Raw genomic sequence first — 17,007 nt, forward strand, 5'->3', positions numbered from 1 at the left:
ACAGCTGTATATATTTACAGACTCAGACTGGGCTGGATGTTACGATACACGAGTGTCCATGAGTGGTTATTGCTTTCACCTTGGTGATTCATGTATATCATGGCTCAGCAAGAAGCAACCCACTGTGTCCACTTCTAGCTATGAAGCTGAGTACAGAGCCGCATTTATAGCTACAGTTAAGCGTTCTTGGCTTAGATGCCTTATTGCTTATTTGGGTATTGGCGAGTTCTTAGCCACTACCATCTTTACTGACAGTCAAAGCGCTATGACAGTTGCGAGAAATCTAGTTTTCCATGCTCACACAAAGCACATTGAGGTGCATTATCATTATGAAGGAGAGATGCTTCGCAGGGAAAAGCAGCTTCTCTTATGTGCCAATACAGAACAACATGGCAGATTTATTCACGAAGGCTCTCACAAGAGAAGTTTGAAGCTTTTCACAAAGCTTTGAACTTACTTCCCTTTAGAAATTAGTCTGGCCAGAGCATAGTCCAAAGTGCTTGGCACATCTGTGTACTTTTAGTGCCAGTCATATTTGGTAGTGATGTGTGTGAACACACTAGGACCAACCAGGATACTTTTTCCCTCTTTAGGAGGTTTTTTTCCCATGTGCTAGTGTACACCCATCTTGGTGTATACTTATCATCTTTGTAGAGCACACATTCATCGTCTATCTATATATCATCTCATTGTGTGCTCCCTTGAGCTTCTCCACTGTGCGCGTGGACATTCCTGCAACCTTGTTTCCAACATGAGGAATATCCAATAGCATGCAACATTGGGCCACACGCTTGCATATCATTATGGTCGTATCCAAATCCCTACCCTTAAAAAATATATGTGAACTAGACTAAGTGAGCCAAGTATAGCACCCCAAGTAATGTAAATGGTCTATTAAATCTACTTGTAAGCTGAGCTATATAACCCCAAATCCTTTGAGCAACTCTACATCACCATTATGAAATGACAAAAGCTATTGTGCATCTGAGGCAAGAGGGGTCTACACCAAAAATAGCCCTACACTAATTAATGGGGAGACCATTATGTAAGAATAACCAAAAGAAGGCCACGTTTCCTAGAAGACTCTTATACACCCAAGACACAAAGGATAGCTGCATTTTGTAGATCCCGAACATACAACGCAAAGCATTGCTTTGCAAGTTTTGCAAGTTGGTGGTTAGAGGCTTCATTCTAGGTAGTGATCAAGCCTCGCAAGAGGCTTCCTTTGCAAGTTAGTGGTTAGAGGCTTCCTTCTAGGTAGTGATCAAGCCTTGGAAGAATTTCTTCTATGATTCACATCTTGGTGGTAGTGATCGGATGCTCAGTTCACATTTCCTTTACTCAGCCAAAGTGTAGGACACCTTCATTTCTGCTTATAGCGGCTATTATCAGAGTTTGGAGCAGTATGAGACCTTTCTGGATCTGAGGTTGCATGCTAGTAGAAACTAGGGAGTAAACCACAGTGATGACTGATGAACCATGCCAGCGGCATAAGTGCAAAGGTGTAATCCATATCCGCACTAGTTGAGCTCGATATCTCAACACTTTCCCTCGAGCTAAACTCCATACCTTGCACTCCAAGTAAGCTTCTACATCTGTGAAGCTTCTCTGTACTCAATGCCTTTCATGAAGATATCAACCACCAATATACCATTCAAACCTGACCGGAGAAAGTTGTGAATCAATCTACGTAGTTGGCTAATGCATCCATGAGGGAAGCACTAACATGAGGCAATGAATCAAGCTCACGCAAATGGTACTTGGTTAACCACCAAGACTCTGGAGGCTAAATCCAATCTGCTAGAACTCCAATGAAGAAGTTTCTTCCTTGCGCTCATAATTACTAGTGCAAACTATTGTGCACGTGATATATCAACCCCGACTTGACACCCCAAATATCTGTTAGTACAACCTCCAATAAACCCGAGCTCTACATCCCAATTGGCTCTTTACGAATCACTAATCCAAAAACCAACTTCTTCAAGGAAATCCCAACCAACTCTATCTTATGCCTCTGAAAGTCTTGGGACTGGTTGCTTTCCATAGCCCATTCAACCGCTTTCAAAAAGAAAAGATATTATCAAAGATGCTTCTTCCTTTAAGGAACTTATTCTGCACATCATGAATCACATCCTGCAATATTGGCTGCAACCTCATGCTTGCTTCCTTGGCAAGTACTTTGTAATCAGTCCCAACAAAAGTGATAGGCCTCCATTGACCAATATTCATCTTATCACCTTTTGGAAGCATACTCCCTATGTTACACACCTCCTTAAGGGTCATAGTGATACGTTTCCCAAAGTCATCCCAAAAATGCCTCGAAAAGGTGGGTGAAAGGCTATCATCCCTTGGATACTTACCCATGGAATGCTTGCCTGAATTCCTCCATGGCAAAGAAGGGGCATCAAGTGAAATACACATCCTCTGTGACCATCTCATGCAAAGTAGCCCAAACCTTCCCCCGTGCTCTATCCTTAGGGGGCTATGGGGCTTAGTGGTAAGAAGTCGACAATAAAAGTCAGAGGATATCCCCCTCACCATAGAGTAAAGTGTGCCCGAGTATCTTTAACACTTTCTCTGCTCTGAGATAGGCTGTGTAGCAAAGAAGTGTTTATTGCATCTGCCTCCCATCTGAGTCCAAAATGACTCCCAGGCATGGTAGTGATACTCCCCCTCTTTGCTCCAGGGAGTACTGAAACAGTACAAAAAGTTATTCATTTATTATTCTTTAAATAAGTTCAAACAAGCAGTAAATACTTTTCAAACGACAATAGTGGGATACATAAATGCACATGCAAAACTATCCTCTCTGTTCACCGATAATATATCAATGAAGCCACCTCACAACTGCTTTATAATTTCTTTTCTTTACAGCTTTTGAAGCTTTTACCCCACAATTGACATGACCGAGGGAGGAAAACTTCAGCTACATTTTGAAAAATCCCCTTGTCATAAACATTCATCCGTTTCAATATCCCTTTGCATGGTACAGCATGCTTTCTTGAGAAGAGTGACAGGCTACATACATGTTTGAACCTTTTTTCTGAAACACGTTCACCCGAAGAAGGAACATCACCCATATTTGTGTTGTTCTTGGCTTCCTGTGCATCATTATTAGGATGTTTTTGAAGTAAAACAACATTCTGCAATCTCTTGTAACTCTCCCATTTAAAGGTCTGCATTCATACACATTTTTGTTAGTTACATTTGACTCAAAACATATTAATCTTGATGTTATGCTTAAGTTTTGACATTACTTGCATAGCTGATTTATGTAGATATGCATCTGTACATGCATGCATGGATGCATACATACACACCTACATATACATATGTGTGTGTGTGTATGTAAACATATGTATGTGCATGTATGTATATATTTATTTATGTGCACACACACACACACACGTGCATGGATGGTGCGTGTATGTATGCATGTATATATGTATGTTTGTAAGGATGTACGCTTGTGTGTATGCATGTATGTTTGAATCATAGTCACAAAAAAATGTATTTCCTCATTTCGAAATCTTCAAAACGTTTCGAAGCGAAACGTTTCTAGAAAACCACGAGACCTCTTGGCTAGGGAAGCTTGGGAAAAAAAAACCAAATTTTCTACTTTTATTTTTTCTGTTTTTTTCCCTTGAGTAGATCCTTTTGTAGTAGCAACTTGAGTGCCCATGTATATACATACATGTATATAATTTTTCGAAACTTGTGGAAGCGACGGACGAAACCTTTCGGAAAAAAACTTCAAGAACTCAAAAAGTCGAAACATTTCTTGTGACTATGGTTTGAATGTGTGTAATATGTATGTATGAATGTATGTTGATAATTAGGTATTAGGAGCATACATGTGTATATGAATATATTGTACGTGTTCAGAAAATTACCTCATTTGTTGTAGTGTTGGTCACGACCAGATACAAGTGATAGCCCAGGAACCCCATCAGCAGCAAAGATATCACGACAAGGAAAAGTAATATCAACAGCTGCTCGCTATAGAAGGTCATCAGCCACTGGCATGTTTGAAGTAAAAAACCCATTATTTAGATAAGCCTGAAGATAAGAGTTACGGAATTCCTATAAACAACCTCAGAAAAACAATTTGATACCTGGAGAATGTGAGGGAAAAGCTTCTGAAAAGAGGGTTCAACTCCAAAATACACTGCCAGAACAAGTACAAAAAGGACATGGAGAATTTAACTATCACAAGTAGGCAGTAATCATGTGAAAAGATGGAAAAAATGATCCCTGCTACTTAAAAATCCAACCCTATTTCTGGCACATCAGTATCTAAAATGCTTCTATTGATAAAAAGAAAGGTCATGAGACTAAGCTGCTAACAAGCAATCAAACAGATTCTCTACAGGAGAGAATAGTGAGAGAAATCACAACAAGAGGAAAGAAGAAAGGTGGTCAGTCAGAAGAGAGCAAAAAATATAAGTCATGTGACATGAGCATGACAAAATTGGGAGCGACAAGAAGCACCAATGGCTGCTGTGGGGGAGCAACCAAAATAGAAAAGAGGAAATGCTGAATTAGAATTTGGAAAGGGCTGAAATGGCCAAAATGTGTTCCGAACACACCCAAAATTCCCCTGGACAGGATTGAGCACAATTTTGCCACACTTAAACTATTAATACCTAGACATGTGGCACAGCACAAAGCAATAAACACAACTGAAAAATGGTGACACCTGCACTGGAAACCGGAGTGTCTTGACAATTCTACTTTTCTTCTCCGGCGCCTTGTAACCGGCCCAAAGCAAGGACTCGCTTTCCAGCACCAACACAGGAGCAAAAACGGAAGCAAAAAGTTGTTCAACTCCACATATGCTGAACCCACTGTACCGGCAGCACACAGGAGACAGAAGCAGTACAGAACTTCTCACCTGGTACAGACTGTGCGGCTTGTATGGCAGCAGCAAGGACAGGTTCAGAGTGCATAGCAGATTCAGCAGGTACAGAAGGCAAGGCGGGTACTACAAGTATAGTATGGCCTGTACAGCAGTGACTTTCAGCAGCCCATGTAGCAGTACGGCCGCACATGCAGGTGAAGGGAATTCAGCAGCTGGTGATGATGAGGGTTGGGTAGCAATGGATGTCAGGAGGTACGGCCAGTAGGGAGAGATGTACGGCTGCAGCTGCATAGAGGTGGCTTTATTCGTGTCACGTGTGTGTCTTCTCTCTTAGTCAATGGAGATTCCCCAAGCGTGGGAGAGTCGCTTGACCGGTTGGTGGGTGGCCCATGCACGAACCAAGTGCCAGTTGTTGGGTCCAACTACCCACTTGGCCCATCTTCTTTAATGAGTGTGGGGTGCCCACACCACAATGGTAAAAAGGGCACCCTTCAAGCCTTGGCCAACCACTCCCATAAAAGGTCCGGCTTCTTTCATAAATGTGTCCACCCATTTTTAAATGAATGTGACCCTGCAAGACATGCTATAACATAACAAAGCTTTTAAAAATATAACGTGTACTTACCACCTATTCACATGCCCACAAGCTAGTCAACAGACAAGTTCACGAGTGGGCGTCCCTGACCCTTAGACTGGACACACAAGCTACGCAGGCAATCCAAACACTTCACGTGAAAGCATTTGTCAGGCACACAAACATGTGATGCAATGCACAACTTGTGATGGACAATCTCCCATTCATGTAGCTTGTATTTGACGACCATGTCAGGCGTAGACAATGCGTCCCCTACCCTACTGGAATGTCGTGTCCAGGCTCCGGACATACGTCCTAGCCACCAACGGTGCCAATCCAGAGCCTACAAGCTCAGGTCTAGAGCTCAAAGGCCCAAAGCACAGAGGTCATTCAGCATCACTATTTAGGTGCAGAAAAAAAAAAAGAAAGCAGAAAAGCATCAATAGACCAGCCAACAGGTGGCGATTGGGAAGCAGTCATTTTTTTGTGTGGATATTTTTAGCCTTGGTTTTTTTTAAAAAAAAACACACGCCTTGCTTTTGTTTTTTGAACCTTGTTAAAAATGACCTTTCAAAAGCATGTTTTTTAAAAAACAAAAAAGCATGTGTTTTTTTAAATCTTCTAGGCGACTAGTTTATGTAGCTTATGTGTTTTTTTTAAGTGTTTTTTTTTAACAAAAAAACCCTCAAGCATGGTTTTTATTTTATTTTATTTTATTTTTTTAAAAACACAAAAGCAATGCATAAAATCACATGCTTTTCGGAAGGCCTATAAAATTCCCCTCAAGAGGGCTTCTTGCCACACTCCTCGTACTCTCTAGCACTCTTCCTTGTTCAAAGCCAAGCTTTTCTTTCATCTTGCCCTCTTCAAGATGTCGACCCAAGAATCCGAGATAGAACCCATTCCCGAACATGAAGACCTCCCGGCTACGGAGGCCATCGATGGCGATCTTTTTGACGATTTTGTATCCAAATCTGATTTTCAAGAGTTTAAAGTTTCTTTCGAAGCTTCTTTAACGGAATGTCAAGCACAAGTCGCCGCGCAGATCCAGGCCTTACAGAATTCCATCTCTTTATTGACCACTACCTTGTCTACTCTCTCGGGTATGGATACCTTGGCATCTGCTTTAGGCCCCAACATTACTTCAGAACACTTTAGGGACGAGCAAAAGCAGCGTACCAAAGAGATAGTGGACACATGGCTACATAAGTGGCAGGTCCATTTCCAGTTTCATCCATATGACGATGGCAAAAAGATTCCGTTAGCAGCAGGTTTCCTTTCAGGCAAAGATTTGCTTTGGTGGAAAGAACTCAAACCTAAACCAACAACTTGGGTCCAGTTTGAATGAAGAACTCTTCAAGAAAGAATTCCTCAAGAAGAAGGATGACTACGATATCGTTGCTCAGTTTGCCAATTTGACCATGACCTCGCATGAATCTCACTTATGAGGTCTACCTCCAAAAATTTAGAGACTTGTAGATGAAAGCTACGAAGATGGATTCTACTACTGGACGAGGCCATTCATTCTGCTCGTATTTATACGATATAATGGTCTCTTCCAAATCTAAACCCGTAACTAAGCAGGGGGAACAAGCACAAAAAGAAGTTCTCCGCACCGATGGCTAGCACGACAAAAGGAAAGTCTTCGGACCAACCTTCAAAGAATTCTACTTCGACCCCAACAAAGAAAAACTGTCTCCTCAAGGCTTTGAAGCTCAAGGAGGAGGGACGTTGCTTCATCTGCGAAGAAAAAGGACATATATATAACGAGTGCCTGAAGAAAAAGGGTGCAAAGACCAACGTAGGACCCAAGCCGAAGACAGCTAACCAGTTGACTTTAACATGTACTTCAGTCACTGTCCCTAGTTCCTGTTCTGATTGTATGTTCAGCTCTAAAGTTTTTGGCTTGCATGATCTTCTCCGAGTTTATGGAGAAGTGCATGGCCATAGAATCCACATTCTTTTGGACCCTGGCAGCTCACACAACTTTGTTAATTACAAACTTGTACAGAAATTGGGTCTGGACACAACACCTAGCGATCATTACCTATGAGATACGCCTACCAGCAGATCGGCAAGTATGGGATCGAAAGGTGGAGAAGCTACTGATCCGGATTCAGGACTACGAAGATACTATGGAGTGCTATATTATGCATCTAGAGCATGTAGACTTGTTATTAGGGATTGAGTGGTTTAAGACCCTTCAGGTCCAGATAGATTGGTCTAGTCATACTTTTTCGTTTGAACATAGGAACACCCAGTATTGTATCTTAGGTGATTGTATACATCCTTCTTAGGGACCTCTTGTAAATAACATTGATTTTGAAAATATAATGGATTCTTCTTTGTATAATGCTTTCCACTGCGTCTTGATGCCACTTTCTTCATTTCTCATACCTATTATGATGCCAATGAATTAAGAGTGTTTGAAAGCAAAGAATTACAAAAGTTACTTCATTCGTTTCAAGATGTATTTCCTAAGGAACTGCCATCAGGCTTACCACCTGAAAGAGCAATGGATCATCGTATTTATCTGGTCCCTCGTGCTCAACTTATTAGCATTCCACCTTACAGGATGAGCCAAGCTGAGGAAGATGAGTTGGGGCTGCTCTATTTCAAGATGGTAGAACTGTTGCTTTCGAGAGTAAAAAGCTGGATGACACTCAATCTTGTTGGCCAATCTTTAAGAAGGAGCTTTATGCTGTCATTCACGCTCTCGAGGTTTGGAGACATTATTTATATGGCTCCAAGTTTGTGGTATTGCCTGATTATCAGTCAATCAAGTATGTGTGTGATGCAGATGATTTGAGAGGAAGGAAAGCTCGATGGACTGAGTTAATGCAAGATTTTGATTTTAAAAACCATTATTGAAAGGGATCCATGAATAGTGTCGCAGATGTGCTTAGTCGGATTAGAGAGGCAAATACTTTGTCGTTCACCGAGATTTCTACTGACTTATTTCAGTCATTGAGAGGGCTTTGCAAGACTGATAGTTATTTTGGTCCATATTGGCAAAAGATCCAGGACGGGAGCTCATTGATTGACCAAGACTCAATGACTGAGCAGCCTACCATTCAGGCTGCGGGAGGCCAGTGTGGATGATTCGGAATGGTTTACTATTCCGTAATGTCAAAATTTGTGTACCACAGATCCCAGACATTAGGTCCAAGATTCTTAAGGAGTGTCATGACGCCCCTTCTGTTGGACACCCTCGGGTACACAAGACATTAGCTTTAGTGAAACACTTTTTATTAGCCAAAGATGAAAGGGTATGTAGAAGATTATGTCCTCAAGTGTCAAGTTTGTCAAGCAAATAAAGCTGAACGCTTTAAACAGGCTGGGATGTTACATCCTTTGCAAATCCCGAGTAATAAATGGGAAAGTATTTCCACGGATTTTATTACTGGATTACCAAGAACACGTCAAGGCCACGATTCTATTTGGGTTGTGGTGGATCGCTTGACAAAAATGGCTAGATTTTTACCGACACGGAAGACCATTACAGCTACGCAATTAGCAAGGCAGTTTATCGAGCAATTGTTTAGCCTGTACGGGTTACCGCAAGACATAGTCAATGATAGGGACTCTTAAGTTTACAAGTGACTTTTGGAGGCTTGTTTTTGAGAAGTTGGAAACAACTTTGAATTTGAGTAGATCATCCTCAATCTGATAACCATACTGAAAGAGTTAATTACATTTTGGAGGATATGCTTTCGAGCATATGTCTCCAAAAGACAGAGTTCATGGGAGGATTATCTTCCTATGTTAGAATTTGCATATAATAGTCATAAGCTTACGAGTACAGGTTTTAGTCCTTTTATGCTTATGTATGGTTTTCAACCTAGATCACTTGTTATAGTGGGATTTTCAGGACTTCAGCATGATGTAGCACGTAATTTTTTACAAGATATGCAAGAAATGTTACAAGTTGCGAAGGAATCTATTAGAAGTGCTCAAGACAAAGATAGATTTCATTCTAATAGACATCGTTCACCCAGAGAGTTCTGTCTAAAGGAATGATGGTGTATTTGCGAGTTCTGAAAGATTCCGAGACTTTACAGATAGGTCAATCTCCGAAATTATCCCCTAAATACTGTGGACCATTTCGTATTACATGACGGATTGGTTCAGTCGCATATGAACTGGATTTGCCTTCTCATGTAAAGTTCATCCCGTATTTCATGTCAGTAGACTTAAGGAAGTACTGGGTGGAATAGACCAGTTAGTTACTCCTCAAGAAATCATAGATGTTGAGGACATAACATTTGTTCCACACGAACCGGAAAAGATCCTTGGATTTCGTGAAAGACGATTGCGTAATACACTTCTCATGGAATACAAGATCAAGTGGAAGGATTGTGTTGAGAAGGACGCTACATGGGAGACATTGACTACCCTTCAGAGGGATGGTTTTTAGTGAGCTTAGGAGTGAGCTCTTAGAGGAAGGGGAGTATGTCATGTGCACAGTGTGTATCTACCGTGTGCTACACGCACACAAGACTAGCTTTGAGGCTTGGGGAAGCTTGGAGCTAGGCAGGCTGATTGGCGAGTTGGGCTAGGGATAGACTAATGGGCGGGCACCCAAGTATGGACGGGCGGGCACCCAAGTGTGGATGCCCGGTGACCGGCCAAGAGCCTACAAAAGGGTGGCCAAGGTTAGTCAATAGTTCATAGAGTCTCGCGTGTCTTTGTGAGAGCTCTATGATCAGGAGCCTGGATCTAGTGCAGACGTGCACCTGCTTTATGCAACCAAGGCCGACAACAGTCTTGAGGCCCGCGAGGGTAGTTTCGTGGCGGTATGGGACGTCACGAGGTAGAGATTGGTCAGTACGTCCAACTAGTTAGCTCAGCTCGTGGCTCGGTGGGGACAGCCAAGACTTGTGGGTTTTGCCCACGGCTGTCAAGGTTGGGAGCTGAGTCAGGCCTGCACCCCCTTCACGTTGCTTGGCTTTGTTTTGCAAGGTTCGAGTCTTATATCAGGAGCGTTCTACGAGGTGATCCTTGGGGGATTTGAACCCCCCCCAAACAGTTTCCCACAATTGAATAGCTCTCTGAGCCAGATCAATACCTCCATGAGCCAATAATAATGACAACTCCTGTATAGAGTTAGCAACTCTACACCCAGGGATGTCTTGATTCTCCATAAGTCCTCCAAAAAACCAGCTCCTGACCCCCAATCCCAGATTCCCAAGTACCCTACTAGACGCACGTATGCTTTAGAGGCATCCATACACACGCGTGCGCCTAGCAACTTAGGAGACCGAAATAGCTCGACACAAGGATGTAGGCCAAGAGGGCTAGAACAAATCTGGCAAAAGCTGTCACAATGCCAATAAACCCATCATGTCCTTCTTGCCATGCATCCCATATACTCCTTGCAACATACATGCTTGTCTCCTGACTTACATTCCCGACACGATGTACCAGAGGGTGTACAAACAACCTTATACACAAGTTTTGCATAGTTTACCTGCAAACATAGCATGCAAAAAGCCCATACATTCCATATGCTGAATTTGTGCATAGCATAATCATGGGTCTTGGCATTGATTCTCCTACAATGCATAATTTGTTCCTGCATGACAAAATATTTTCCCAAACATACATTTGCCTTGCTTAGGCTCTTGTTTGCTTCCTGAATATTGTAGTTACCAACCATGCAATAGCCATTGTCACATTGACATTCTAGCTTGCAAGCCTTCATCAGATTGTCCATGTCTACTACCTGTCCATGGCTGTCTGTGGAGTACATGACGTTGCCAACATAACCAATTTAAAATTCCCTACACATGCAAACTTCCAAGGCCTTTCCACCAGTCCCCCAACTTCATATTAGAATAAACGAGATTCAAACAGGGTGGCTTCTTAAATTGAAGCTCACATTCCTTGCCCTCCAACACATTCCCAAAAGGGGGGGCCAAATCTCTAGGTTTCAGCCCAACCTCATGTGCCATAGTTTCAAAAGTATCAAAACCCATGCATCATGTTTCTTGGCATCCATAACCTGATTCACATGAGGATCTACATACAAATATTTCAGGTCTTCCTCCTTAGCACGGAGTTTTTGCCTTATATGTTCCATTTCAGCCCTCAATGCATTGGGCCCATCATCATCATGAACTTTCTCTTTGCCACGGGACGGCTGTCCCCAACAATACATGGTCCTTGCAGTGTGCATCATAGGCATGCTATTCATGAGAGGACATGTCCTCCACTGGAATTCCCTCTTGAGTTGGGAACTTCTCCACTTCTTGCTTGGCTGGCCAGACCGAAATGCCTATATATATAATGAAGAGATATAAGTACTAGGATATAAAAAAAAACCTTACAAAATTAGCCGTTTCAACTGCGCGTTTTAGGCAAGCGTTTCAGTGAAACTTCGAAACGTTTTAGGCGTTTCAGGCATTTCACGTTTCAGGGCTGCTTAAACGCGTTTCACAGTGACCATGCCCTGAAACAATCCTGGATGCCTGAGAAACACTCTAGCAAGCTTGGATATGAGTTTGGGAGAGTAGAAGTGCAAAAAATACAGCCATATAGCCCTCTTGAAGTTGGCACCCATTTGTGAGAAAGGAGGAGAGAGAGGGAGAGAGGTGTCCACCTAAACAGTCCCAATGGACTGTTGTCATGACCCTGTGAAATTGGTGCAGCATAAGTGTGGGCATAGTGGTCGGTAAGCAAGATAAAAATTTAATTGTTCATACTTGGTGCCCGGACAAATGGTAACATGTGTGGACATCCCCAAGTGTGAAGGGGGACCAATGGTTAAAATTTTAATGTTTATAACCTTGGGTGGCCCCTAGGCATAAGTGGCCCCTAGGAAGGTTTTAATAAACTTAAATAGGGCCCTAGGATATTTATGGGGAGAGGGGGCTACTCCACTTTTAGAGTACACGCCTCCCTCTCTCTATTCTCTCTCTTGCTTTTGGAAAAAAAACGTAAGGCTGCAGGCAGCGTGGACCGCAGGGCGTGAGGGATTTTCTGAAAAGAAGGCGCATACAGGCTGGGCTGATTGCAGGCGTGGGATAAACAGATGCACAGAACTGGCTGGTGGGCTGCGCTGAAATCCACACAGCCAGAACTTCACAAACAGGCTTGCTTTTTGGGGAAAGTACACGGGCTGGTTGCTTTTTCAGATTGGACTTGTAGACATACGAGCCATGGATGGCCATGTTGTAATCATCTAAATCTTTCCATTGAAATTGAATAAAGAAGTACCGAAAGGGGCGCCAAGATTTGGGGCCAACAGGTGTCGTTCTCCTTTTTGTTTTGGAGCACTCTAGCTCTTGTTTATTTGATTATTTGTCTGGACTACAATTGGATTGGGTGACTACTAGTCTACCGCACTTTGGTTTCTACCAGAGGCCGGTTTCAAGGTTCCGTTGTCGGGACCCATCATCAACTTTCTTAAGGGGGTGAGCTCGTGGTTGTCTCGAGGAAAGCCATTGCTAAAAATTTCAACAAGATGTCAGACACAGAAGATGACTATTTTTATGATGATGAGGAAGAGCAAGCATAGTAACCTGGACCGGCAGAAACGGTCGGTTCGGACCGGGTCGGAAACGGAGTTTCCGAGTTTCCGCGAGGTCGGAAACGGCAAGAAACGGAGTTTCTTTTGAATTTATTTTAGACATGTAAAAAACATGCATAGAGACATCCTATTAAATAAACTTATGTCAAGAGATGCAAAAAACATGCATAGAGACCTCAAACAAGACACATCAAAGACTCAAGTGGACATTAGAATCATAACACTTAACAGAATGTAGATAATGCCAAATGGACATGTATGATGTCGCGGCAAATTCATGTGAACCATAAAAAACTAAAGGCTGAAGGCCGAAGCATACATAGCAAGCTGCAAATTGTGATCATAATACATCATACATATCAGCAATGATCATCAAACTTGGGAGTCAGAGGTTCAAAAACTACAAAATAACCGACATGCCGGCTGTCCATAATCCCTAAGGATAAGAAGAACTAAACAAAAAACATGGAACATCAGTGAATCAGTGATCACTGCTGAGCCTCATCTGAAGCACCCGAGGAGTCTGAATCCTCCTGAGAGTCCTCATGGCTCTCGCGTGTGTCCTCACTGCAAGAAGATGAGTCCTCTCCAGTAGCCTCCTCTCTAGCAGCACTAGTACTAGCTGCAGCCGGCCTCCCTCTCCTACGACGACCACCACGTGTGTCGTGAACTGGTGTTGTGGCCTCCTCGTAAAGCAAAGTGTAAAGATCTCGGTCCTCTTGTAGAATTGTGGGAATATCCCGCACCTTCTCAATGTCAATCTTGTCGACATTCACTTGCATTGGCTCAGGACCCATAGCTGCCCGCTCAAGAAGCTTCAAGTTACAATTGCAGAAAACAAGACGCTCAAGTTGGGCTGTAGTCAACTTGTTCCTCCTCTTCGTATGGTAGAGCGCCCATGTGCTCCAATTCCTCTCACAAGTTCCAGAGCTGCAATCTTGTGAGAGGACTCGAATGGCAAGACGTCTCTGTTCAAAGAGCAGATTTAGGATTAGTACATTATACAAATAAGGTGTCGCCGTTAAAGCTTAAGCGGAGGGACTTCTTACTCACCAACGTAGGCACACCATGTCCATATTTCTCCCACCATGAGACCGGCTGAAGCTGCGTTTCTCGAAGTTTTGCAGTAGGTCTTGTGAAGTAGCCAGTGTTGTTGCGGAAAGCAAGGAGATCATCCTCTAAGCATCGCAACATCTGCAAATTGCCACCACACCATTTCTCCACATAGGTTTGGAAGTCATCGTTTAGCTCCTCACACTCAAGCTGATCCTCGCTACGCCATAGAGGATGCAACACATGAGCCACAGCATGGATTGGTCTATGAAACCAAACCCAACGGTTTTGCCAAATCTGCTTGATCTCCGCGATTCTACAAGTTACAAGTAACAAACAAAACCAAAGAAAGACTTTAAAGTTATAACTTAGAAAAGAGCCAAGACAAAAAGGCAATTTGGCAAAGGCTCATGAGCCATGAGTCATGAGCGAAGAAGTACGTACCTCTCTACAGATAGGTAGGCATTGTTGTCTAGTGCCTTCCCGATCCTATCCATGTACTCATAAATGAGGCCTAGTGTACTCCCCTCCATGTCCGTGATGCGCAAGACCGTGTAGATGAGATTTAAGGTCTTCACTAATGCCTCTGCCTCTTCCCACCATGCTTCATTGAGGATCTTGCGTCTAAAATCCACAAACTTTGGGGTCATACTCTTACCCGACTGGATCCATGCATCACAACTAATAGTGCGAATCAGATTTGGCCGCACACGAAGAAGCCGCTCAAGCACTATGAACATGTATGCAAACCTCGTAGTGGATGGCTTGAGAAGCTCCAAGGTACTATTAGCCCTGTACATGCTCAAAACCTTTGGTCTTTGTGTCACAAATTTGACAATGCTCCTCGCGGTGGCAAAGATTTCACTGACCCAAAAAATTCTCCCCAAATCCTCAATCAATAAATCAAGACTATGGGAGGCACAAGGGGTCCACACAATTGTTGGGAATGCATCCTCCAACATACTCCCCATGGAGACACAATTGCTTCCATTATCCGTAATAACCTGCACAACATTTTGTGGGCCAATCTCCTCAATCACCTTCTTGATGTGTGTCCAAATAAAGAGACCTGTAACGGTGAGACCCGCAGCCGATGCATCAATGGCCTTGTAAAACATGGTGCCTTTGCAAGAGGAGATAAGCACATTATACACATTCCTCTTGCGTACATCTGACCATCCATCACATAAGATAGTGCAGCCATATTTCTTCCATGTTTCTTTCAAAAACTCAAGCTGGCCTTCTACGTTGAGTTTCTCCTTCTTTAATTCTCGTGTGCGGATTGTCTCAGCCGAGGGACCCTCCCACTCACAGCCAATGCGGCTAACGGCCCGCATGGTCTTCTTCCATTGTATGGTGCGAGCCACATTGAAAGAGATAGCACACCGTATAAACAAGCGCGTGACCTCCCTTGTTGCCTCCTTCATGGCTTGCTTTTGCAAGCCTGCTGTAAGGCTTGCTCTTTGCAATGAACCCTTTGCAGGCACTTCCACACTAGGTAAAGGTGTCCTCTTTGCACTAGGGCCCTCACCCACACTCGAAGATACATCTGTCTGGCTCTCAACTCTAGTCCTCTTTGAAGAGGCCACTTGGCTCGAGGATGCTTCACCTGTTGCATGTGCTGCCATATGTTGCTCACCAACATCCAAACCAAGGCGTTGCTTTCTCCAACCCTCAAGTGATGCCAATACATCGGGCGGCACATTTTGACATAAAGCGACATCTCTGCCTGGGACATGCCCCAAATGGTCTTTTACCCGGGTCACTGAACCTGTTTTTTCATATCCACAAAAATTACATTTCCACTTGCGGGAACCCCCACCTCCGACATATCCATCCCCTTTTGTTGCATACTGCCAATAGGGATCTGTAGGCATAGTGAGACTTGAAGTTGAAAGCACTTACCCTCGAGAACACTTGCCCTTGGAGGCTTGGAAGTTGGGCCTTGAAGCCTTGAAGAATGGGCAGCCACCTGTGAGATTGGAGAGCACTGGAGCAAGCTGCCTGCAGAGTACAGGCCTTGGAGCCTTGTGGGGGGCACTGGGGGCAAAGGCTTGAGCCTTAGGGCCTTGGCCTTGAGCCTTGGCCCTTTGTGGTGAAAAGGCGCAAGGTTCGAAGAAGCGCAGCGCTGCAGGAAAGGAGAGCGAAAATGAAAAAACGCACGCGGCCCCCCCCCGTCAAAACCTGAAAAAAAAAAATACGCGGAAACGGCGTTTCCGCCGGCCTGCCGTTTCCGGAAACGCCCGAACCGTTTCCTGGGGGCGGAAACGCCGTTTCGTGCTACTATGAGAGCAAGAGACCTCTCCTGAGAGAAATGAATCTGAGGAAATACTTGCAGGAGAACTGGCTGCAGAAGATGCACGTTATGAGAATGTAACGTAGCTAGAAGAGATGCCAAGTCAAGAGGAAGATGATGCCCAGTTTAAAGCTCGTTTGGCAGGGGCGGTGGATGTGTTTATGCAGCTCACACAAAGTGAGAAGTTTGCTGAATTTATGAGAGCCCCTTCTGATCCTAAGAAGAAGAACAAAGAGCGTTCTAGGAACACACCTAAGGGCAATAGTGGTGCCTTCCCACAGGATCCTGCTTTTTGACCGTTTCCTAACATGCAAAACACTTATGGTGCAAACCCACAGAGTTCCTTTTTCGGACAGCCACCTATTCCGCAATAGTCTATGCATCCAGGCTATTTTGGCGGTGGTTTCGTGTTCCAATCTATGACTAGGGAATACCCTCAGGGAGGTATGGGAATGCAAGGGAATTTTGGAACTAATTTTCAGCCTGGTATGCAGGGGAATATGTATGGGGGCATGCTGCCCGGAATGCAAGGAAACATGTATGGGGACATGCAGCACAGTATGCATAGTAGTGGTATGTTTGGAAACATGGGGGGATCAGCACGAATGCATGGTATGCCACGTGTGGGAATTGGCAATGTTGACCCTATGATGGGCATGAATGTTGGGGGTAGCAATCTTGTAAAGCCACTT

General features: G+C 43.7%; 2 protein-coding genes across 2 annotated transcripts in view; both read right to left on the reverse strand.

The window, feature by feature from the left end:
* Window positions 1-2,704: 2,704 nt before the first annotated feature.
* LOC147605053 (DHHC-type zinc finger family protein) overlaps window positions 2,705-17,007 on the reverse strand; it is a 97,880-nt gene continuing 83,577 nt past the window's right edge. Inside the window, exons 8-10 of the mRNA XM_086793791.1 lie at window positions 4,116-4,168; window positions 3,894-4,019; window positions 2,705-3,176 (exon numbers count right to left, since the gene is read on the reverse strand). Of these exons, the coding sequence (XP_086649917.1) occupies window positions 2,853-3,176; window positions 3,894-4,019; window positions 4,116-4,168 (503 nt within the window). The 3' untranslated portion in view covers window positions 2,705-2,852. The remainder of the gene's footprint in view (window positions 3,177-3,893; window positions 4,020-4,115; window positions 4,169-17,007) is intronic.
* LOC147605054 (uncharacterized) lies at window positions 13,158-15,465 on the reverse strand. The gene is made up of 3 exons (XM_086793790.1): window positions 14,464-15,465; window positions 14,020-14,335; window positions 13,158-13,934 (listed from the first exon to the last, which is right to left on the reverse strand). The coding sequence occupies exons 1-3, from the start codon at window positions 15,444-15,446 to the stop codon at window positions 13,455-13,457; spliced, it is 1,779 nt and encodes a 592-aa protein (XP_086649916.1). The 5' UTR covers window positions 15,447-15,465; the 3' UTR covers window positions 13,158-13,454.

The sequence above is a fragment of the Cibotium barometz genome, chromosome 60 (assembly GCF_041138505.1).
Source record: "Cibotium barometz isolate CiBa-2024 chromosome 60, ASM4113850v1, whole genome shotgun sequence".
In the NCBI taxonomy this organism is placed as follows: domain Eukaryota; kingdom Viridiplantae; phylum Streptophyta; class Polypodiopsida; order Cyatheales; family Cibotiaceae; genus Cibotium; species Cibotium barometz.